The 25414-nt window shown below is 39.2% G+C and overlaps 1 protein-coding gene across 1 annotated transcript; it reads right to left on the bottom strand.

Moving 5' to 3' along the window:
- Positions 1-4522: 4522 nt before the first annotated feature.
- sin3b (SIN3 transcription regulator family member B) lies at positions 4523-25356 on the bottom strand. The gene is made up of 19 exons (XM_059341224.1): positions 24666-25356; positions 23431-23537; positions 22903-23056; positions 20196-20561; positions 19619-19774; positions 18873-19001; positions 18599-18688; positions 18341-18459; positions 16790-17003; positions 16306-16422; positions 15815-16053; positions 13906-14089; positions 11851-12763; positions 10140-10309; positions 9874-10047; positions 9001-9093; positions 8808-8902; positions 7957-8155; positions 4523-6263 (listed from the first exon to the last, which is right to left on the bottom strand). Exons 1-19 carry the CDS (start codon positions 24774-24776, stop codon positions 6027-6029), a joined length of 3867 nt encoding a protein of 1288 aa, XP_059197207.1. The 5' UTR covers positions 24777-25356; the 3' UTR covers positions 4523-6026.
- Between the last annotated feature and the right edge of the window lie 58 nt (positions 25357-25414).

A 25414-nucleotide genomic window follows, 5' to 3' on the forward strand; every position in this document is an offset into this window, starting at 1 on the left:
TGCCAGTGGTTCTCAAACTGAGCGTAGGGACCAGGAAGGAAAATGTAAAACACTTTAAAATGGATTAAATTTGATTAACGAAGGCTACAATAACCAACAGGAGAGCTTCGATGCTAACGAGGCTAACATGCTTCATTCAGACAGCAAAACAGCATGTAAAGTTAAATTGTTATTAGCTTTTCCAATATGAACAGAATTTCGAATTAAGAGAAAAGTTTGAGAACCCCATACTACAACCAGTGTTGGAAAGGTTAATTTGGAGTGTAAGAAATAACAGATTACTAGTTATCTACTTTAAAATATAATAAGTAATGTAGCCTCATTCAGTTACTTCATTATACTAATGTAGCTTATTAAATTAAATTCCTAAATTCAAACAAGAGAACCGATCAAAAACAGCGCTCAAAATTGCACTACAAACAGCTAAATGAATGAGAGAAAACTCCTTAATTTGTCATTTGTAATTCAAGTATGCAACACCGTTACATGTACCTAGTTACTCCCCAACACTGACTGCGACACACTTCAACTACCAGACACTCTGACAGAAGCTCAGTGATGCTAACTTTCGGGTTAGCCTTAAAAAAAATAGCTTCATCACCACATTCAGGTGACATCACAACACCAGATAAATGTTGTTTGTTTGTCTCGGATGTTTAATGTTGCCCCGTTCATTTTAGCACTTTTCAAAAAATGATTTCAAGTGTTGTGATGTAGATCAAATGTAATCTACTAATCTTTGATAAGAAATGTTGGTAACAACCAGGAAACATGTGCTGTACTTCCACTATTTGTCCCCTCAGCTTGTTTTCAAAGCAGCAGCTGTTGGTTGTAGTTTTAAAGTGTTGCTGCTGCTGTCCCGGCGTTTATACAAGAAGATGCTAATTTTAATGCTGGTTTGTTGTGTTTCAACTTTCTCTTCCTGTTCGACCCCCACACTCTGTGGCCTCACTGCGTCACCACCAGCTAGTCATGAGACGAAGCCCGGAGAGCTGCAAACACACGTGTGTGCGTTATAGAAAGTTTCTTCTACTTCTGTTTTTCCCGTAGCGGCTAAAAGACTGAAAAGCTTCTGTGTGCAATGAGCTAAATGTGAACTAGAAAGTAAAAAAAAAGAAAATGTGTTAAAATGTAGAAGATGGGTAGCTTCCTGATCCATTTACACACATGGGACACACACCATTACATAGCACCAAACACGACACACACACACACACACACACATTGCCTCTCTCTCTTGTGTCGGAGAGCACAACTCTACAGCAGATAGTTTTGTAAAAAGGCTCTGTTGTCTTGCCTGCATGCTGCTTTAGTTTTACATTGTACATAGGTCTTAATTTATTTGACATGATGTGTATATTGACGATCATTGTAGCTACTGTGACAATGATTGATTTCATACGTTGACAAGCAGTATTTTTTAGGTGATGAGGAGCTTTTCTTTGGTCACGATCCTGCACTCTTTTTCATGTGTAAATCAATGTGTTTGTATAAAAATAGACAACAAAAAAAATCCATAGAACTGGAGAATGTGATTATCTTGTCAGTGATTCCTTCTTATTTCAAGGCTTTGCGTCCAGGGCTCACGGAGGAGGCGTGAGGGGCTGATCACTGTGTCCTGAAGCTGTAATACTGTTTGTGAATGTGCATGAAAATATTGTGGACGTTACATCTGTTTGTTGTAAACATGCCCTGCTGACAGAAGCACTTTGACATACCGTATGGGGCGCAGGAACAGAGCGGAGCCAACACCATGACATGATACTGTTAAACTGAGTATTCCACACACAGATCTTTATTCGAAGCATTTTTCGAGGTGCTTCTCTGTGAGACAAACAAACGTTTTAGTGACCAGATGTTCAGTATGTGTAACCCAGTGACAGTGACAAAAACAGGGTTATTTTGTACAGTTTGTGTTTGATAAGATTGGCCCTGACATCCCATTTTTTCTCATGGGTGATTTTTGTTTCCACTGCTTGCTGAACCCCCCTCCCTCCCCCCGATGATGTTAAAGTGCTTGATATGTGTCCACCCCTCCCTCTGCCTCTCTTGATGTTGTTCGTGCCCGCTCTCTGATCTAGATGGACGTGATAGTACCTGTAGTTTGGTAGATGGATGTTCTACTTTGATAAAGATAATAGAGTAAATACATTGTGGCTAAATGTGATTTAAAGAGACATAAAGAAAGTAAAATGTCTTACAGTCTGAACCATCCTCCCCCGAGTCCCTTTTACAGAGTAGTTTGTACATGTCGAGTGTATAACACCGTTCTATGATGGTTTTCCTGATGGTATTTGTATTTCTGTATACACTTTGGTGATCCTGTCATATCTGGGTTTTATAAACCACGATTATTTTTAAAACTCTCTCTGCCTCTCGACTGTTTTTTTTTGTTTTTTTCCCCAGATTTTTATGACCTTCAGTTCCTCACAGTCTACTTTTAGGTCTCCTGGATGTCTCTGACCTTCGTGGAAGACAAGAATGTCCTCCTTTAATGATGCAGGACTGTGAAAATAACAACACGCACATTAACACATAATCTCTTAGTTGTTTGCTGTGGTTCTCAGGGTGTTTTTTGTTTCCTCTTCTGATTCATTTTCTGTTCAGTATTTTACAATGTACTTTGATGATGGAGAGCTTCACCGCAGAAAGTCTGTGTACTGTATTAAATCTTAGCTGATGACAGCAACAGTGCAGTAATGGACCAAGAAATTTAAGAATAAAATGCATGTACAGCTTTTAAATAATTTTTAAATTACTTTTTTTATATACTATTATAATATGTAAAAGGCTTTGTAATGAAAATGTTTAGGGCATGCTGTACATATGATATGATTTTTGGACATACTATACTATTACCATGATCAATGTAGTATTCTAAAGCATTTTTGGACAAATTACAAGATGACCTCTTATTTCTTTTACCTTTTTCAACATACTATATACTAATAATGTTAATGTTCGGGCATACTATTATATGGTGCTTTTTAAATATTTTTTGGCATACTACACTATTACCATGATCAGCGTACTATTCTGAAGTGTTTTTAAGCATTTTTGGACAAATTACATTTTGACAATTAAAAAAAAAAAAAAATCGACATACTATACAGTATGTTGAGGTTTTTTAAGTTTTGGACATACATATGTTGTGTTTTAAAAAAAAAAAAAAACACATCTAAACATACTATACTCTTACCATGTAACATACTATTCTAAAGCGGTTTTTAGACATTTTTGGACAAATTGTCCACTGTGTAAACTTTTTTTTTTTTTTTTTTGAATATGCTATATAGTGTTTTTTTATATACTACACTATTACCATGATCAACGTGTACGGCTTTTTTAAAATGTTTGGACATCCTATAATTTGGTGTTTTTCTGTCATTTCTGGCCATATTGTGCTCTAATATGTCTTCAACAGACTATAATTGACCCATTTTAAGCATTTTTAGGCATTTTAAAATTTGACCTTTTTTTTTTTTAAAGAAATCAACATGCTATAGTATGACTTTTTTTTTGAGGGGTCAATTTTGGACATCCCATAATACGGTATTTTTACGCTATTTTTGGACAAACTATACTACCACATGTATAAACAGACTATCATTGACCCAATTTAAGCATTTTAAAATTTGACAATTTTTGACAAAAATCAACATGCTATTGTATGATACCATACATAATAGGGTGTTTTTTTTCGCTATTTTTGGACAAAATATACTACGACCTGTGTATCAACAGAGTATCATTGGGCCATTTCTAGCATTTTTAGGCATTTTAAGATTCAACCATTTTTGACAAAATTTGCGACACTATAGTATGACCCCCCCCCCCCCTATTTTTTGGACATACAATAATATGATGCTTTTTAAAAAATAGTTTTGGACAAACTATACTCTACCATTATCAACGGACTGTTCTATGGCAGTCTTGGACAAACTACATGCTAACCTTTTTTTAATATCGTACCATACTATGTTTTTATGACAAAACACTATGACTTTATTTAATGAAATACTAAACTAACTTTATTGAAATGAACTTTATTAAGACTATTAAACTCTTACTTTAATGCATTTGTACAAAATGCTTTATTGAATTATTTTATGAAATACTATGAAAGTTTTTTTCTTTATTGCTTAATGAAGAGGTTCATTCTTATGGTGAAAAGTGGCTTTGCAGGTTCTAAAAAAAAAGATTTAGGTTTTGAATACTTTGACATTTATGTCCCAAAGCAGCAGCAGCGATCAGGGATTTGAGCCTTTTCCCATTTGTTCTCAGTGACTGAATCTGACGCCGTTATGTTCAGTGTGCCAGTAAGGATGAATGAGTCATCCTGAAAAGCCTGAAAATCTCACTTCTTGGCAGAGAAGAAGCACCCACTAAACCAAAGGAGAAGACAGCTTCACTTTGAGACAAATTGTCAAACGAACTGACTTAAAAGAAATACTGTTTGACTGAAAAAAACAAAAACGTTCTTGATCTTTGAAACAGCAAAACAGTCTCACCACAAAGATGATTAGTGGTTGTTCTGGAGTTTATTGCATTATTTCACTCAGCAGATTGAGTTTGATTAAATTAATCTAGATGTGTAATTTGTAATCCAAACAATCATATTTTTAGAAAAAAGAAAAAAAATAAGTCTACAATTGCATCAAACAGCCCTGCAACATGTACTACTTTAACATCAATTATCATTTGGTTTAGGGCTGTATCGAGTTATTAAAAAATATATAGTGGTATTGTATTGAATATAAAAATTCCTTAATAGATTATCAAAGTATTTGACGATTAAATTATCGATTAATCGCCAGCACTACTGTCAGGAATGTACCGTTTCAACTCTGCTGTCATTTTAATAGCTCTCGTTTCTTGTTTTATTATCAAGGTATTGCAATTTTTACATGAAACGTCTCTCAAGTCAACAAACAGACAACCTGCCAGTCAACATCTAAGAAGGTCACAACTAGGTTGTTTATTTTATGATAACTGATACAGGATAAATGTTATACATTCTATTTTAACACTGATATTTTGCTTTTATTTTCAATGTCAGTATGCAAAAAAAAGGACAATACAAAGTAAACATTTAGTATCATGAATATGATACATAATTTGACTGCTTCCTCCATATTAAACCAATTAATTTAAGGACTCCTTGTTGCCTTTGTGATAACTTTGTTTAGCTACAACACAAAAAAGGGAAAAAATACAAAAAAACAAAATGCAAAACATCAAGAGTTGGCTGACAGCAAACACTGTAAAGAACCACGTGATCTTAAGATGTATCAATCAACTCGTGTAGATGCATATATAAAAATACAGGATCCCTGTTATATTTATATATATATGCACATACAGTAATAATGCAATTACTAGAGTTGTAGAGCCTGTACTGGGCATACAAACAGACAAAATGAAGAGAGCAGGATACACATACATACACACGTTTACCATTATCTCTCCATATAAACACGCATAAATCAACCAACCAACAAACAGAAGGCTCTCTGGCTTTAGAAGCTAAAAACTACACTTGACTTTAAAAAAAAAGAAAAAAAAAAAGAAGAAAAAGAAACAGACATTCACATTTCTGAAACAAATTTCATGATCTCATAACTTCTCGCATGATCAACCGTCTCAGTGTCCATTAACGTTTAGTGCCACCAGAGAAGCTAGAATGATGATGATGATGAGGATGATGAGCTCCGTTTGTGCCGTCGTGTCCGACTCGTCCCGTCGATCGGGGGTCGAGTTCACTCTCATTGATTACTTCACTGTCTGTTTTGGTCCTTTTCCTCCACGTCATCGCTCCTCTCGCTGTGCACTCATTCACTGACTCACTGTCCACTGCTGTAAACAGTCTGCACTGTGTTTCTTCATCCATCAGTGGAAGTGAATGAGTGGACATGTCGTGGAGGACAGTGGAGAAGTGGGACTGCAGCTGTTTATGTCTGTGTTTAGTGTATGAATGTCCTGTACGTCCATGCATGTGTGTGTGTGTCTGTGCTGTGTGTCCGTCTCTACGGGGAGGCCGGGGCTTTGCTACCGCTGTAATGAACTTGGTATCTGTTCACCGCCTGCCCTTTCACCTCAGTCGACAGGCAGGTGGTCTTGCAGGGGATCATGTCCTCTTCCTCCTCGCCCAATAACCAGTTCTGCACCGAGCGATCAGCCGAGGCCGTAACGTGATTGGCCAGCCAGCCCTGGTGCCACTTGTCAAAGCGTTCATGCTGGCTCGCTGCCACTCTGTGCTGCGACTGCGGAGGAAGAGGAAAAACTGTCAGACGGCACACAGAATTTAACAAGCAGAAAATGTACAAGTGAGGTTTGATTTTCTCGACACACATCGTCACCCAGATTCTCCACGTACATCTCTTACACCACCACAGGAAACTGAAATTAAATGCCAGTGATGCAAACACCAGGGTTCATACAAAGTCAAATTCTAGTTACTCTCAAAGCCTTTAACAACGCATCTTAACTGTTACTGTGAATGCAATTATGAAAAAAAGTTTACACAATGCATTTATAACCACAGCAATGGATGCTTTTTACAAGTTGCTTTTTTTTCATTAATTTTGATTAAATGTTTTGATGATTTTTGTTGTGATTATGTTGAGAAATAAGCGTTTTCAATTCTATTTAAAGCATATATTTTACTTTGAAAATGTAACAGTTAACATGTATAAATGGTGTTTATATTGTGAAAAAAAGCATAAAAGCAAAAAAGATAAATAAAATGTGACAACATAATATGATAAAGCCATGTTATGAAGGTATTTCAGTGTTTCCTCGAGGATTTTTTTCAGCAGCGGGGGTAAAGTGTTAGTTGTCCCCTGGATGGTGTGTTCATGTAAATACCATTAGCAATTCAGAAAGTATAAAAATAATTTAAAAAAAGACACTCAACTGCAAATTGGCCGCTGCTACTAAATGAATATAGCAGAAACACTCTTTGTTATATGCTTTTATTAATAGAAAATGTTCTGTATAAATATATGGGACAGTAAAACTTCTACTGTACTTGTAATAATTAGAACTTTGCACACAAGAATCAGGATACAAAGCAGCTTTTTAGATAGTGGAGGTCAAACAGCTGAAACAGAAGAGGTGCTCTGAAATGCTATCGGAGCCAGGATTGACCTTTGTGTTGTTGTGATTGTGTTTCAGTTTGTGGATATCTGTCCGACAGCGTGAGAACAGGCCATGAACATGAACCCCTGCTGCCAAAATTACATTTATTTTGAGTGCATCTAATCATCACAAAGTCAGACAGTGTGAATGTGTGCTTGGCTGTGGCTTCTAGTTTTAGTCATGACCACTTTTAACTGCACTTACAACCTGCATCTAACTGTTGCAGAAGAAGTGCATCACGTTCCTTTAAATTCTCTCACTCTTAAAATGAAAGCCAAGTTTAATGCTGCTTGCAAAATGTTTGATGACGTGATGACTAAGTTAACTTCTCGAAAGTCAAAAAATTTCGCTCTTATGCAACATTGTTTTGCAGAATGTGTCTTCAGACTATCGTGAATGTTTTTCACAACTGCTAACATTAGATCATGAGAGCCGGCTCGTCCAAACACGTTGGCTGGACTACAGCACTCTCAGCAGCTAAGTTAGCACGATGACATTTTGTGTTAATTTGCATAAAGTTAAATCATCTTCAGCTTTCCCTGCTGTAGGGCCGACTAAATGACTGGGATACATCAAGTTTATTTTACAAGTGGAAATCTATACAAAAACTACAGAGTGAATGATGTGACATACAGTGCACAGAGTGGTGTGTTCACTGACAAACTTCCCAGTGTTTGCTGACTTAACCATCTAAGTAGTGATGCAACAAGTCCTCACAGTTTAATATATTTTTGCCAATGCAGTGTCACCCAAGTTGACGTGAAAAACAAATAAATAAACAGATAAAAAGTGAGCTGCTTGCAGACTCCCGCCTACCTTCCTGGCCTTGACCAGCGCTCCTCTGCGGTACATGTAGTCTTCAGAGTTCATGACGAACACCATCTTGTGAGTGTTGAGTTTAAATCGGCAGTCCAGACTCCCGGCGTTCTCCACGCCCAGCTGGCGGTGCCACTCTCTCCTGCAGCGCATGGCCTCCACCTGCCGCACCTGCCAGCGACGGAAACGACGCAGGTTCCTACAAGCAGAGACACGTTTACTAGACCATTACATGCTGATCACATTACAATGTTTACATGACATACTGTAATGAACAACTGAATGCCCCGAATGCTCAATCAGACCCTATTAATTTGTATAAATGATATCAGAGATGTAAACAATAAAGTCAGACTTTATGTTGTAACTGAAACTTTTCCAGAATTCCAAAATTGTAGCATAATTTTACCCGGCTCAAGCCTCGACACTTTAAAACCGGCACAATCACTTTAAATATCTTCACGTTCTACACAGATGTGCAAGGCCACTGTCTGTAAACAATGGCCTTTTATTATTTAATAATAAATATATTATTAAAATATATATATAAAATATATATATTAAAAAATATTTTAATACCAATTTAATGGAAGTAAATATTAAAGAATTGTACAGAAAAATCCAACCATATCATCTATTGTGCAAGTTTACATCTCAAGCAGATGTTTTTTTTTTCCTCCAGCATTTTAAAATGCTTAAAATGTACACTGACATAGAAGTAAAATAGAGACTGGTGATATCTAATATAATCACACACATCAGCACAGTCAGAAATAGGTTGATTTAACTCGACGGTATGTGAGAAGTGGTCTGGTGAAGTCAAAACCTCCAAAAGTGCTAAACTTGTGTACCTGGGCAGAAACACAGGTTTGAAGAAGTAGCCTTCTGCTTGAGAACAGAGACTGGACTCAGTTCCTACAAACTGCTCCATGTAGCTTGACAGGCACTGAGGGAGAAGACAGCAAATACATTAATAACTGTAGCAAGATCCATTCAAATGAGTTGAAGGTGTCTGTATGAGTCTGTTTGTGAATGTGTGTTTACCTGTACATCTAACGGGTCATCAGCCTGGGCCTCCTCAGTGTCCAGCAGCTCAATGGTCAACGTCACATGACCCTTGTTCTGGAGAAACATCACCTGATGACACAAAGAAACATCAGTTAACTACCTAAAATCAACTCACAAAAGCCAGAAATAAAACCAGGATATTTGAGCTGTTCAAACCTCTGCTCATGTGTAATCCTCTGAAATGTGTGTTTTGTTTAAAAGATCGCCAAAAATACACTTTTTATCGTAGAAAGAAACTGTAAATCATCAGTAGCCATTTTTAAAAACAGATTAAAAACCTATCTCTTTTCAACAGCATTCGGTTGAACTGTGTGCGTTTGGAATTGATTTTTTTAAATTGTTTGTTTGTTTTTCTTTTGTTTTGTTTTTTAACTGTAATTATGTATATCCATTGTGAAGCACATTGAGTCTGCCTTGTGCATGAAATGCACTCTATAAATAAAGTTGAATTTAATTAAAAACAGGCATTATCGTCAGAGATTGAACTTTCAACGGTCCTTGAACAGATCATAGGTTACAACAGTTTCCCTTAGTAAAAGTAACCAAAACAAAGCTTAAAATTGAGTTATTTCTGTCAAAATCACTTAATTCTACATGTCTCATTCAAAACTTTGGCAAAAACTAACCATTTGGAATAAACAGAACACTCCATTAAAGAAATAACTGATAGAAACGTACTTTGCTTTTCTGGGAACATTTAGTGTTCTGAGAGTTTTTTTACTGTCCTCTAAAATGACTGAACAAACAGCATATTTCCACTGCAGCGAAAATAGTTGATAATAGAAAATAGTTTTCCTGCCTGAAACAGCAGCATAATGTCAGGGCCAAATCTGTTATTCAGCAGCTCACCTTGAAGCAGTTCTCCTCAGCCATGACTCTCTCAGCTTTCCACTGGTAGCTCGTCTCCCAGGCCGCTCTGACACACTGCGAGGACAGGTTTCCCCCCGCTGCCCCCCTCTTCCTCTCAGCCAGGTAAAGATCAACCACCTGCAGACACACCTCGTCGCTCACCAGGTGCTGCAGCTGAAGTCAAAGATCAGAAGGGATTAGAATATGTTAAATGCTGTCTGCATTGTCAAATATGGGCACTCAGCGTGACGGAAAACTCTGCTTACCTGCCGAATGATGTTGTGGATGACCTTGTCGATGGTGAAGCCGATGTAGGCGTGGATGGTGAACATCTCCCTCAGCGTGTCTTCGTACTGTGTGGAGTCCAGGTTGCCATCCAGCAGGCTGCGCACCATATCCAGGAAGGCGGGGTAGTACTCCTCTAACTCCACCTCACCTGTAGAACAAAGAGACGTCACATGAGTTTTGGCTGGAAGGCTTGGATAAAGTATTTTTCAGATAAAGCTTTTGACCAAAAGCTGCACTTTAACCTGGAGGTCAATGTGGAGATCAGTACTTCAAAATGTTCATATGTACTTTTTCTCTGCAGTCATTTAATCAATCAAAAAGACAATCATCAGATATTTGCATAATTTATTAACTGTTCAAATCACTTTACGAGATAAAATACCAAATGTTAAAATGTTCTTGGCCTTACGGTGCGGTGGGTTTTATTTTTGGACTGTTGGTTGGAGTAAACAGGACAATTTATGACATAACTTTATGCTCAACGATACTGTGTTGACATTTTTCACTGTTTTATGATATTTTACAGACAACAAGATTCATTGATTGAGATAATTGTTAACTTCAGCGCCACTCTGTGGTTCACTTGCTTGAAAAGCTTTGACTTGGGAAAAGTGTTTGCCTTTTAATTTAGCCAATTGGATTTGCCTGGAGCTCAATGGGTTAATGAATGATGCAAAAAGGAAATGGCCTTGATTACTATTGACTAGATCAATTTTTTTTTTTTAAACTTTTGAGGTTTTTGGATGAAGCTTGTATGTCGCCATCAAGCTAAAAAAAATAATATTAAACAAAGTTCACAATTTGAATAAAGGGATTAGTAAATGTTCTATAAATATAATTTATGTTTCTGTTAGACCGCCCCATTAATACAGACGCGTGCCTCCGCATGTGAGCATCAAGAGGCAGACTAAACGTTTTTTGTTCACAGTGAAAATGTTGGTTTTGAAAGCCTAAACTTAAGCCAATAAATATGGATTGAAGCAGTTTATTTTTACATCCGTCTTCTTGCAATAAATTCTGACTTTTGGATTTTACAACACTCTATAGTTAAATTCCAGTGATGCCTGCATGTTCAACACATGGTAGAATAGTAATAATTAAACTTGGTAGCATAATCTTTATATGCAACTGTGCAAAAATACTTAATTTAGACTAAATAAGTAGACATGTGGATGCTATGCAGGGTTTTTGATCATTAAGCATCAAACTATTCAGTACAGCTCTACTTGTTACCAATAAAAACACACTGAATAGTATATCTATGGTTATATTCTTCAAATCTGTTATTCACTCTCTAACATAATGCTACTTCATATGCAAAGACAAGAATAGCATCGGGACTTTCGACACGTAGAATAATTTTCAAAGAAGCCTTTCTCATCATGTAGTGTGACTCAACACAGTGAATCCTGGACTAATTTAAGTGAACTGACATCAGAAACAGATTTTAATTCACGTTCTGATTCAGTGCTCATTAATTAAAAGTAATTAACTCTCTTCCCTCGTGAGGTTACAACTTTACTACAGCTTTTGATCATAGTTCAAGGATCTAAAACGATCCAACGTCCTACACTGATTTGTTTATTCATGTTGAGACAGATGTGAGATCTGGTTGAACCAACCCAAATTATTGAATTTTTTAATCAGACTATTCTATGATCTGCATAACCAGCGAGTAGCTGAACTTACTGGGCTGTTTGAGGCGGAGCTCCATGGCGAGGTCACATGCTTTTTCTCTCCTTCCCTCGGCCATCAGCAGCCTCTCCCTGCTCTGCTCGGCTCGATGCTCCAGCAGCTGCCGCTCTGCCTGTCGGTAAACCCGAAGCAGCCGCGAACACAGCGTCTGGTGCAACCGCAAGAAGAAATACCAGTTGTTGTTGACGAAGAAAAGGTTGTAGACGCCGTCCATCTCTTTCTGGTGCTCTGCTTCAGGGTCGCGCAGGTCCACCTTCTCCCCTGCTGCACCTGAACTCGTCTCCATGGGCGTTGATCCAGGGGTGGAGGAGGCGGTCCCTGCAGGCTGGCTCGTGCTACTGGAGGTGGTGGAGGCCTCCGTGTCTGCAGGTTGGGATGGGCTGCAGCGCCTCCGCCTGGACTCACCATTGAGCTGCTGCTGGGGTTGGGACTGGGTCTGCGGCTGTGACTGGGCAGGCTGGGGTTGAGACTGACTACCTGTGGCTGCTGCTGCCCCTGATGGATTATTAGAATTCCCATTTCCTCCTGTTGCTCCTGGTCCTCCTGCTGCTGCTGCCGCCGCCGCCGCCACTCCCGCTGCTGCTCCACCTCCTACTACTCCTCTCTCTCCTCCCTCCTCAGGCTCAACCTCCTCATCCGTCCAGTCTTCAGTGTCACTGAGCTCGCCGCGACGGGAGAAGAACAGGTCGGGGACAAAGTGCTGGATGATGCGCTTGATGTGGTCCTTGTCGTCTTTGTGGATGGTGGGCTGACGTTTGACGTGGTAGATGATGAGCGAGGCGGCGTCCTCCAGGATCTGCTTGTCCTCGTATGTGAACACCATGTGAGGCTCGCTGGATGAGGCTGCTCCGGAGCCGTTACGGCTTTGCTGTCCGACTCCGCCCTCTTCTGTGCTCTGCTCCTGACGCTGGGAGACAGAAAAAAATTAATGAATACACGTAGTAATGTAGTGCCACTACACTGTAGTGAAGTGTAGTGGCATATTTGGGCCAGATCCCTCTCCTGTCTCTCTCCAATATTCTTGTCCAGGTTGTTCTGCAGCAGGATCCATTCATGATGAATATAAGATTTGTTCCTGTTCCCTTCAACCTTCCTTTGCCCATTACACACAGGTGACTGACAGTCAGTGATTCAGACAAATTCACAATTGATTAAGTTTCTATGCCTGGGACAATTTCAACAAAGAGTGGGAGAAAGACAGAGGATAAAAAGACAGGATTTAACCTCAAGTATGGGACGATACAAAAGCAGTCTGCAGATTCTGTAGGAGTCTGTCATCGTGAAGATATTGTTCAACGTGCCAGATAAACATAAAAGACACGCAGCATCGCTTCCTGATATAATTACTTGGCTTGTTCATTATATGCAACTTCTTTATTATATTTTCTCTGGTGAGATCTGGCAACATTCACTGACACACACACGTTTTAATGAGTTTCATTGATCTCGGAAAGATTAATCTTCCTATATAATATTTAAGGGGAAAATATGATCAAATCTTTCGCAGCTACAAAGTTTTCTTTAAACAGCAGCACTACATAAAGGATGACAAGAAAACAGCATACAAGGAAATTACAGAACAGCATCAAGCCCTTTTATCGGCTTGCTTGTTTTGGAGCTTTGATAATCACACAATGCTCATTAGTAGATTCAGGTGAACTTCTGGTTGACTCTTGTGATAAAGTCCTGAGTTGAGATTGTTATGCCATCGCCTGTTTTATAGTCACGACTGAACCGTAAAACTCAACTATACAAGAAGCCAGAAAATAAGAGGAAGGACTGATTTGCTTAAAGGAATGCTGGGCTCAACTCACCCAATCATCACAATTAAATGACCACCATAATAAGGGGATTTATCATGTATGGTGGGCTCAAGGTTTGGCTGCATTTTTTGAAAATCTAAAAAGGGTTATATTGAAATTTAAAAAGAAGATCAGTTCAAGAATAGTTTAGAGGTAATGAAAAAATGTATTGTGGCTCTACAAACCAGCCCAAAAATTTAGATATGAGAGCTCTAGTGTAATAAGAAGACGGGAAGAAAGTTTTTACCTCATCATAGACGCTCTCGATCTCATTGAGAAGACTCTTGGAGCGCAGGGCCTTCATGTCATTCTGTTTGAAGTTGACTCCTTGGTGGTCGAGGGACTTCAGGTAAGCCTTCTCGTACTGCTCCCTCCAAATCTTGTTGAAACCCTGTTGGGCCTCTCTCCACTCCTCCTCCTTGGCTTTCAACCTGCAGAGGAAGACACACCTTTAATGTAAATACTTCACGAAACACAGCTACATATATAAATATGTCACTGAAACTGATGGCAATTTAAACATAAAGTTAAAGTATCTGTGGGTGGGAAAGTCGGTTTTTCAGGATGCATTCTTATTGTGAAACCCTGCCTGCAAAATATATTTCCCTGCGTCTATAACAGTACACTGAATAAACAAAGACTTCTTTAAAAACTGTTGCTGGCACAGCGAGGCTGCAGGTTTATGTCCAAAATGATAATCACAATTATTTTGATCAATACAGAGATCGTGTTTATTAATTGATTTTAGGGACAAAATAGTTTTACTGCACTTTAACATTAAAAAAAAGAAAGAGCAAGAGAACTGCTTTCACTTCCATGTGCTGCTACATTTCTGTCAATGTACAAATCTTTCCATTTAAATAAGACTGGTCCTTATTCACAGAGAATCGCCCAGAAAAATAAGTACCATTTTTTTAAACTCTTAATTCAAAACAAATTAAATAAAAGCTGTATGAATATGGTGGAGAACTGCACAGTGAAGCTGTTATGGATATTGATGCTGAACCAAGGCAGGGATTCAGTGAGGTAACTTGGCCTCCATGCACTCATCACACTGCAGTTTGTGGCGTTTTTCAGGAGGTTGAAGAAGTTAATTGTGTTGCGTTGTGCTTAATGTTATGCACTCTTTGCATATAATACAAATCCAAAATCCTTCCAAAGACCTGATGAGGGATGAGCTCTTCGCCTTCTGCTCCAGACATTTGATTATCATTTTCCTTTCTGCTCTGTTGTGTGTTACTCTTCTATTCTGGACTGCAGCTGCAACATTTTTACAGTTTTACACAAGCTGCAGCTGCAGGGTACGAGCGCAGCAGCATGACAGCTCCCCAAAAGTAAGGCCAAAACATTGTTATCTTCCCCTGATAGCTGGCTGATGGTTTAGGAAGTGCTTGATTTAAAATGCAGCAGAGTTTTATATGAGTGAAGCATCGGTATCGCATTCAATCAAGTTTATTAAATTGTTGGAAACCAAATCACAATCAGCACTAATATTCGATTAATTGTGCAGCCCTATGGTTTAGTTCAGCGCCGTAACAAAGTTATACCATCATTACGCCTTAGAACATTCATACTGATTGCGCAATGGCGTAATATTGGCGTCCCCAGTCTGTGAATTCACATTGCAATCCGGCAATGTTGAACAAAATGGAAGGAGACAGTAGTGGCTTGTAACAAAGCAGTGGCAGTATGTGTACAATAAGGGACCGCATTGGCGAATGCATTCAAAACAATGATGGCAGAAGAAATGCCCGTTGTGCTGTTGTTTTGTATTTTGCTGAACATGATTTGATTACTGTCGGACTCAAGTGAGAGGTGCGTTTCTGATGACACGGCCCACTTCCTTTCTTATTACCCCGGTGTTGGTCACACAAATAACGTACGTCACACCCTTGAACAGTCTTGACAATTTAACGCCTCCGAAGGCGGTACAGATCACTCGGTCCCCACATTATGCTTCTAGGATGTTCAGATTGAAGGCGAAACATCACAGAGGTGCAAATATGGTGGCTTGAAACAGCAGTCTGAAACGACCCTGGCAATGCCAATGAAATTAAATGTCTACTGTCATAGTAATACACAAGAATATAGGCACTGAATTACTTCCATGACACAGTTTTACTGTGAATAATTTGAAATAAAAAGTCAGTCCTGACCTCTTGAGCACCACAGGCACAGCGGTAGCAGGACTCCTCTTCAGTCCTTCGATGATCTCGGGGGCTTTGTCACCATAGATGCGATACACAGCACGACGCTGGATGACCTCAGAGGTACCGCCCAGGCAGTCGTCTAATCTGAACCGGTCCTGGTCCTCGGGTGAAAGACGAGAGAGTTTCTTTTGGACGCTCTCAAGCACCCTGATGGTGGCCAGGTTTGTCTCCAGAACCACATCCAACTGTATGAGACAGAAGGCAGCCATCAACTACAATTCAATAAAAACGTATTTCTGACACACAAGAGGTTCAACAGCAATAAAAGAAAACCTTCACATGCCTCACTAGTTTTTTCCAAACCTGAATGAGTACAGAGAGCAGCTCATCCAGTATAGTAGTGCTCTACAAGCTGAAGCGTATTATCTCCTCTTTTCAGAAAGCAAGAACACAAAGTGTAAAGAAGTGTACATAGAGTCCTAGTAGGGTGAACGCACCTCAAATCTTTCATCCTCACAGCGATGCAGCTGCTCCTCATAAGGAGTCTTCTTTGAGCTGACAAAGGTGGAGTCCTCCGACCAAGAGGGAAACGACACCCACGTGTCGTTCAACACCTGCACAGACACACAAATGTAAAAAACAAAACAATGGGAAAACAATTTCTATTGGAAAACAATGACATAGACATTCTAGCTTCTCTGTCATTGAATAAATTTATGCTAGAAAACAGCAAAATGGTAGCAAAAGATAAGGAAGAAGAGGACTCCTAAACAATGCATGTTTCTAACTTTTAAATACAATCTGCTGTGAAAATGAAGAAGGAAATCCATTCAACAGCCCTCAATGATACACACATTGTGTCTTGGTGAGTAACACAATAAATGTAATCAGAAACTTTGGTTACAAGAAAACTCCACATGTTGCCTTTAAGCAATGAACAGATATAGCAACAGCTCTTTAGGAAAATGTAAATGGTTGTACCTCCTTGCACAAGGCAGTGCGCCCGCTGCATTTAGGCTGCTGATAGGTCTTGGGCAGTGCTCTGTAGCTGGACCCCAGGCGCTTGCAGGAGGCGTAATCCACCTCCCTGCCCCCTCCCCCCTCCATGTAGCGATCCGACAGCCCTGACACAGCATGAGAGAGCTCTTTGTCCCCCAGAAATGACTTGAACTGTGTGTACAGTTCAGGAAACTTCCTGGAAGGAGATATATTAAATCATGAATGAGAGATAAATCAGGAGAAGAACAGCTGATCACAAACCAAAGTACTCCATCAGAAAAATCCTACCCACATTTTGGTTCCTAATTGATAAGATTATAGAAGTTCCATATGTAGAGATCAGTACAATTTGCATATACCTATAAAAAATAATTAAAGCTGGGGTAAGCAGTTTAATTTGGTGGCATTGGGCAAAAAGTCCATAACCGTTCAGCATATTCAAAGGTTGGCTGAGAGAAAACTAGACTTCTGCACCTCCTCTTGGCTGTTTTCAGGATTTAGAAAGTCTAGTCTGTGACGAGAGACTTTGGAAAATTATTGCTACTTTTTAGAGAGAGCGTTCTTATTGGCTGTTCTAACAAAGCAGATGTGCGGAAACACCTGATAAATCATGCGAGTTAAATCAGTCAGAACTTCATTGGGAAACCATTTCCCATTAACGTACTAACTATTATTTGATAAAGAAAAAAAAACACCTGAAGCAATCGAAAAAACGTATGTGCATTTTCGAAAGTTTTATCAAATGCTCATCAAGCTTTTCTCATGCAAATCTTCAAAATGTGCATAGACATTTGTTGATAGAAATGGCGTATGCAAAGCATTTCAGAGATGCTAATAGTTAAGTCTTCTGCTAACTGTAGTCAAAGTCTCATGGCTGCAGCTAAAAAAGTTCATTTTTATGTAGCTCGTTAGAACCTCAAATCAGTCTGTCATCTCAAAGGGCTTTACAGGTGCACAAGTTTGCAAAGAAAAAACAGGACAGTTATTCTTACTGAACTGCTGCTATATAACAGCATCAGTAGCACAATCAGGATGATTGAAATGAAATACTAGTACTCATTCAGGTTACTGTGTAAAGCGCAGGTTTGTACTGCTACACTGATTTTTGCCTGGTAATGGGGGTAAAGACGCTGCTCAATACGCTTATTCACTGTTTAATTTAGACTCCAAACATGAGGATTCCTTCAGTCGATGCTACGAAATTGTTAAACACATCAGTAGCAACATTTCATTTGGTTTATTAATCACTCACTTTGTGTTTGAGGAGCATATGCTCGTCTGAAGGGAGGGGCTCAGGAAAGAGACGGGAGAGCTGCAGGAGGAAGGCTGTATTGCTTTTTCCAGAAAACCACCTACCCCAGCTTTAATAGCCCTAAAAGCCTTTTATACATGTCAACAATTTTAACAGTGGTGCCCCCCCTGCAGTAATACCAATAGTCAGCTACTGTATCCATTAATTTTTACATATTTTTTTCCTGATTCCATCCAACCAATTCACATTTATTCAGTTCATTCATCTTTCCATGCACTAACCCCAGGAAAGGAGTGACTAGCTGTAGCAGCTCCGCTCCGGACACGACTTCCTGGTTAAACAAGGCGATGCAGCGCAGGAAGTTCTCATACACCTCCTGGCTTTTAAACAGGCGGCGAACCTGTATCATGAGTGGTTTCACAGGGAAGTCAAACCAATTAATAAAAAGACATAAAAAGAAGTGGCAGTTTGTCAAAAGAAAAGTATGAATCAAGGACGAAGGAAATTCAACATCACTGCCATGGAAACTGAAGCCTCACCTTATCAAAGAAGGAGAATTCTCTTAAGACTCCGTGTTTGCCAACTGAAGCAAAGGACTGATCTTTGGTACAGGAATACTTCATTTTTTTCTAAATAAAAAATAAAAAATAAATGCTCAATGATCTTTCTATTTATATAAGTTATTAAAGTTATTGTAGTTGAAGCTTTTGAATTGTTGCTTTAAAAACGATGCAAAGAGTTGAACCTTTTCAAGGACATGTGTAGATACACTGGTGCATTGCCTGAGGCCATTATTCTAAATGGAGAGTTTACCTTGAGCAGTGGGGACATGTGCTGCAGCAGGATGGGCCTGGGCCTCTTTTTGTTCTGTTTGGTTATCGTGTCCTCTTCCTCCGGCCTCTTCAGCTGCTCTTTCCCTCCTGTCAGTGAGCTCCCTGTGAACTGCAGACGATGAAGAACACAGGAAAGTGTCACACAGTGTCAGAAAATGGTGAAAATTCACAATTTCACAGAGCCTAAGTTGAAATTCTTCCACTATTTGCTAATCCTAATGAATTGAAAACTGTATAAAGAAAATATATAGTGTGTTTACACTGATAAATATGTTTTTGTAAATATAAACCCTGAATTTGATTTAAGTCCCAACATTTTTTGGAATAGCGGTTGTATTAAAATACTTGTTCTGTGTAACCACCAGTCATTTACTTTCATAGAAAACTTTAAAAATCAAAAATATTTACATCTGAGGATGGATCAAAAGCAACTGAATTTTCCTTTGAAAAAGGCCTTCCACTGGATTGATCTGTTATCAAATAAGTTGCTGATGAATGTTCTGTTGATCGACTCGTCTACTAAATCATCCCAGATTTACTCTGGACTTTTAATTACTGTATTCAAAAAATAAAAATCGGAGCACATTGACTACTAAGAAAATACAAGTATTACATTTCTAAGCAGTAGCATTAAATAAAAAATTTTAAAAGTATTCACTTGTGATGCATGTTCACACACTTTTTGATTTTGCGTTACATTATTTATCTGCCTGCTGCTTTACTGACCAATGATCTCTTGGCATCAGGCAAGAATTGCCCGAACTCAGCCAGCAGGTCCTCTTGCCCCTTGAAAAGGCTGGCAACTTTCGAAAACACCTCGTCTTCTGTCATCCCGCTGCTGCCTCGGCTGCCCCGACTCTCCTTCACCTCCAGCTGCTCCTTCTGAGGGGTTGAATGAGGAAAATGGTGATCAGAGGTGAGGAATCACACTTGATTTAAAAAGTTTCAATTCTTTGGCCTGGCTACAAAAATGTAGTCATCGTCTTCGTGCAGGAGATACAAACTGTCCTCCAAGGAACAGGCTGATGCAGTAATTTGATACCGTACAAAAACATCTTAACTATAACCTTTACTTGCTCGATAAATTCTTATTTAAAATACCATGATGAAGCTATTTAGAAAGGCCTCAGGTTCTCACTAGACTTACAGTACTGAGAGACCTCTAAAACAGAAAAGTCTTTGAGGCAGAACAGGTGGAATGAAAGAAACACTACACAGTGACTGGGAAAAAACTGCCTATATTATATCATAGTATGCCTCCAAAAAAAGCAACTTAAATCACCCCCTTTTATCTCCACAGTACCTGATATGTGTGAAGAATCTCTAGGAAGGCTCTGTAGATCTCTGGGTGATCCAGGAAACGGTTTTTAATCTTGTTTACATAGCTGATGGCACTGTCAAACTCTACGGGGCTCGTCTCTGAGGCAGGTGGGGAAACGGTCGAGGTGGTCGCCTGATTCTGGCTCTCTCTGCTCGTCAGGGGAAGAGAAAGCCTGCTGGGAGGCTCTGGGGGTCCTGCTGTGGTTGAGGAGGATAGGGACTCTGAGGGGGCTGCTTTGACCTCACTGGTCTGGGCAGGTCCAGCTTCGATGTTGGCGGCAGAGGCACTACCTGAGGTTGCGGTCACTGCAGAGGTGGTTACACTCTTCCCCTGCTGTCCTGGGGAAACCTGGGCAGATGAAGAAGGAAGAAGTTGAGTGGCGTGTTGAGAGGTGCATTAAGGTAACTAAAATTGTTTGGTTAAAACACGATTTGGGGAATGCCCAGGTGGTGGTTAAGCAATGTTAATGCTGAAAAAAAAAATATCACTCCCACGTTCACTCATTCACTCCTCCCTATGTAAATTGCACCAAGTCAAATTCTTTGAGGTGAAACAGGATGGAAATTAGGGAAAACTAAACTCAAAACTATTTTATGAACAGTAAACTTTCACATCTATAAATAATGTGGCCCATTGCAAAGTGTGATTGTTACCAGAGAGGAGTAAACACTACTTTTTCAATTGCATTAACATATTTTTAGGGAACTACAGTACTGTGCAAGAGTCAGGTCTGAAAAAGTGCCTAAAAGAATTCATACTGGTTTGAATGCAAAGGGTGGTCACACCAAATATTGATTTGATTTAGATTTTTCCTTGGTTCACTCAATTTGCATTTTGTTAATTGATAAAAAAAATAATAATAATAATATTCCTATTTTTGCATTCTTATTTTACTTTTTTTCACATCTGCCTAAGACTTTTGAAAAGTACTGTATGTAATGCAAAAAATTGACAATCAGGCAAAATCCCTTATTAACATTACTAACATGCTATAAAGTGCACTAAAGATTAGATAGAGATTTTTTTGTACGAGACCAATAGTATGTGAATTTCATGTACTTTCCTGTGAGATATTACAGTATGTAAACACCGGACACTACATCGGCTTAAATGTACCAAAATGCAATGCAGTAGTAACATCAACATTTATAAGACACATTGGTGGACAAAACAATAACGCTTCAATCCGAGTGTAAGATAAGATTCTGCTTCTGCTAGTTAAGGCGTAATATTTTTTAAATTAGGTCAGCTGAGGCGACACGCATCTTCAGCCAGCAAGGTGGCTGACAGGAAGTGACATGTTAATTACAGCTACATTACAGCTACATACTACTGTTTATTGACACAAAACTACAATAGTACACATGTAGTGCATAATGTGCGATTCAGGACGTTGTTTCAGAATTAAGGCTAAAATCAACTAAAATGGCTGACAGTAAGTTATAGTTTACTAAAAAGTAAACACTGATGGATTTTGGACACATTGAGTGTTGCCTTTAAAATTACAATTAAGAAGTTTCACTATTTGACAACATTATTCTACATATGTTGTGTCTACTTTACTTAAGTAATATCAAACTTATATTGAGTAAGATATTTCCATGATGACATTTTGATGACTGCAGTGTTATATCAAATGCAAAATCAATACAGGAGATATGACTGCTTCTATACAAAAACATTCATCCGGACTAGTTCTAATTTCAACACGGCCGCAAAAAAACAGTTTTGATGCAGATCTCAAGTAACGAACAGACGAACACACCTCGCTGGTTCCAGGTTGCCCAAACAAATTCCTTAGTCAATCCTTTCAAATAAGGAAATCTCTCACAGAAGAAAACATTATTGGCATTTGGTTCTTGGCATTTTCAGAGAGGAATGTGTTTTAGGTATATTGAATTTCCTCTTTTAGTCTGGCATGTTGGTCTGCATAAAAGTGACAGAAGAACGTTTCTTTCTCTGACTATTGTTTCATCTTCAAAAGCACCTTAAAGTCCACTGGACATACTGCATGTGAAACTGAAACTGGTTTCTGTATTCTATGTCTTTTTTTCTGTCAACCTAAACAGAAAACATATATTAATGTATTAAAACAATGTGAGATTATACCAAATGTAAACTGAATTGAAACCACACTGGACCAGTGTTATGTCACAGTGCATCAAAACATTACTAATGGATTCTGTATTTTTTTTTTAATATATCGAATAGTAGATATTATATCTAATGCATATCAAACTGTCCAAGATAGATACCAACCACTCGCACCAATGCTTTTTACACATTACAAATACGCAGTTGTCAGTTTATTAGGTACACCTGCTAAAACTAATGCAGTCAGTGTAAGGCATCCTACTTTTACGAAATTATACATTTTCTGTTGAAACTGGGTATTGACTCAACTTTATGAAAAATAAAATGGAAACTGTATTTGTACAATTCACTATGGCTTATTCTGGATCTTTGGAAACCTTGGTATCTGCAATTTTTTTTAAAGATAACATAATTGAAATTCAGGGCAGATGAAGCAAATCGATTTACATTTAAGAATTTAAAAGTTTAGCATACATTAGTTTTAAACTTACTAGAAGTTTGTAATGATGCACCTGCTGAAAGTTGAATAGTTTTGAATATAAATAAAGCACTGCTTTTGAACTACACTACTACTACAACTTCTGTAGTATCTCACCTGTGTGGAGAACGGAGACTGGAGGAAAGCCACCCCATTCTTGGGGACCTCTATCCGATACCCCGGTGGCAGGAAGGCATTGAAGCCCAAGACAAGGTCTGGGTGTCCATGGAAGAGCTGTGACACACGGTTTATCACTCCTGGTGTGTCGATGCTATTTAAGACAACAGGCAAAGACAGAAATATGTGGTGTGAAAACAGAAAAATAAAGATGAACTTCCTCCCTCATAAACTCCTAATCAAAAACAACGTTGCAGCTTAGTTTAAAAATAAATAAATGACCATTTCTGTTAACCTACAGCTACATTTCAGGAGAATATAAATTGCTGAATAATTAGAGTGGATGCAGCAATTCCTTAGTTATTGATAAATGCCTTAAAATGTGTGGCTGATCCCTGGGTACTTGTATTTTGCAACGTAATCAAACGCTCCACCATTCAGTATCTCAAGAGAGACTGTTTTAAGGAATACAGTCATTAAAAATGTATTACTGAAACTAATTTAGTAAGGAACTTCTGGCATAAATACCTCTGTGACTTGAACTCTTTCATGATGTCGAGAAACTTGTTGTATATGCCAGGATCATTGGCAAAACGAATTTTGACTTGGTCCAGATATGACAAGGCATCTTCAACCTAGACAGAAAGAAAAAAAAATCGTTAATGCAGACCTGTGGAGAAGCTTTTTTTTAAATAAACATCCTGTTAGTATTGTTGATGGTGAAGGTCCTAAATGATGACAATCCTGCTCTTTAACATGTTTAACAAGACAATGGCTTGTCTGCACGGTTTCTCATTAATTAATTGTATATATTGGCAAGTACTACAATCAGATTCGAAAGGGTGCAACTAACAAACCTAAATATTTTCATTCCTTAATACTATATATGGGCTTTTTTTTCCAAATGAAGTGTTATAAATAGGTGATGTTTGCCTTCTCCATTGTCAGCTGAAGTGCTGTATCAACAAATGCACTAGTTAGCTGTACAAGCTGTACAAGTACCCGCTAAATAAATAAATAAATGGGCGAATACAACCGAGCAGCTTTTGTTCAGTGGACCTCAGCTCTCTTTATTCACAACATCCAAAGCTGAGGTTGGGTTACGATTAAAAAATATGTGCTCCCAGTCACACAAAGCGTTGTGACACACAGAGCCCATCTGAAGGGGGTTGTTGAAGCTAACGTTAGCCAACAGCCAGTTAACTGACGGTAATAACTCCACGAGCACTTACAACACCTACACACACACACGTTTATACAATACGTTTAGTCACAGCTGGTCCCCGGCCAACTGGCAAAAACAGCACCATCATATACAACTACTGCGGTAACAAAGAGATGTGTAATGAAGCTGCTAATCAAGTGAAATAGCCGTTGTTGGCTAGCCTGGCTGCCGTCCTCCACTTTGTTCAGGGAGGCTGAAAAAGGAAGAAGGAGGAACTTCCCACCACCGAGGGTTAGTTACCGTCTGCTCCTCACAGCCTCCTATTGACACCGTAAATAACTAACTAGCGCTAACTCCACTGTCACTCACACATTCATACATGAAACACAGCTTCCACATCTAACCTTAAATGTCAATGTTCGGCTGTTTAGCCATGAATTACTTTTAATAGGCCAGCGAGCTAACTGAGGCTAGCCAGCCGCTGCTTTCACTCCTCTCGACGTGAGGCAGAAAGAGAAAAGCCTCCGATCGGAGCAACGATACGACGAACAAAATGGTTGTGACTCTGAGGGACTTTTCCCTTGTCGTGTCTTCTTACCTTCAGCTTCTGGAAGTGCTGCTGCTGCACTTGCTTTTGTGTTATAACGTAAGGCTTGTCTTGGATTTGGTTTATTTGCTTGGCGGTGCTGTGCGCCTGAATCTTCGCCATTATCCCGGCGACAGGAGGCTGGAGAGCCGCTACCACAACTTGAAGCTTCGCTGTTACCTCCAGTTGTTGGCTAGCCGACAAACCTTCCTCTCGGTCGGGAAGCCAGCCTGCCAGCAAGCAGCCCTACTTTGCCTAGCTGGACAGTCTCGGCACAGCGCAGAAAGGGACGGGAAACCCAGCAGAGTGGAGGTGATGACAGACAAGCTGCTACTCGCTGCGACTTTGATGAAACATCGCCGCTGAATACAACAAGCTGAGGCAAGACGCGTCGGAAAAGAAGCTAAGGGACAATGGTTGTCGTTTATCGTATTTAAAATAACTATCGCCTGTCTCTTTAAATTCGGCGGCAGCGGTCTGTCTTGGCGTCCGGAAGCCAGAGTAGGAGTGAAAAATTGAAAAAAAGAAAAAAGAAAAAGGCTGAAAAATTGAAGTGCGCAGCCGCAGCGATGGGAGGAGCTGAGTTTTCAAGAATCAGATTGCTCCACTCCCCCTTCACTGCTACAAAGGAACAATGTTGCTCCGTGCAAAGCGATAGCTTCATACTCCTCACTGTACCCACAACTACATGATCAACGACAGAATGAGCGCAGACTGTGAGGCGGATCGATACAGGGCTAATGCTAGTTATCTGCAGCTCA

The sequence above is a fragment of the Centropristis striata genome, chromosome 9 (genome assembly GCF_030273125.1).
Source record: "Centropristis striata isolate RG_2023a ecotype Rhode Island chromosome 9, C.striata_1.0, whole genome shotgun sequence".
Taxonomy (NCBI): Eukaryota; Metazoa; Chordata; class Actinopteri; order Perciformes; family Serranidae; genus Centropristis; species Centropristis striata.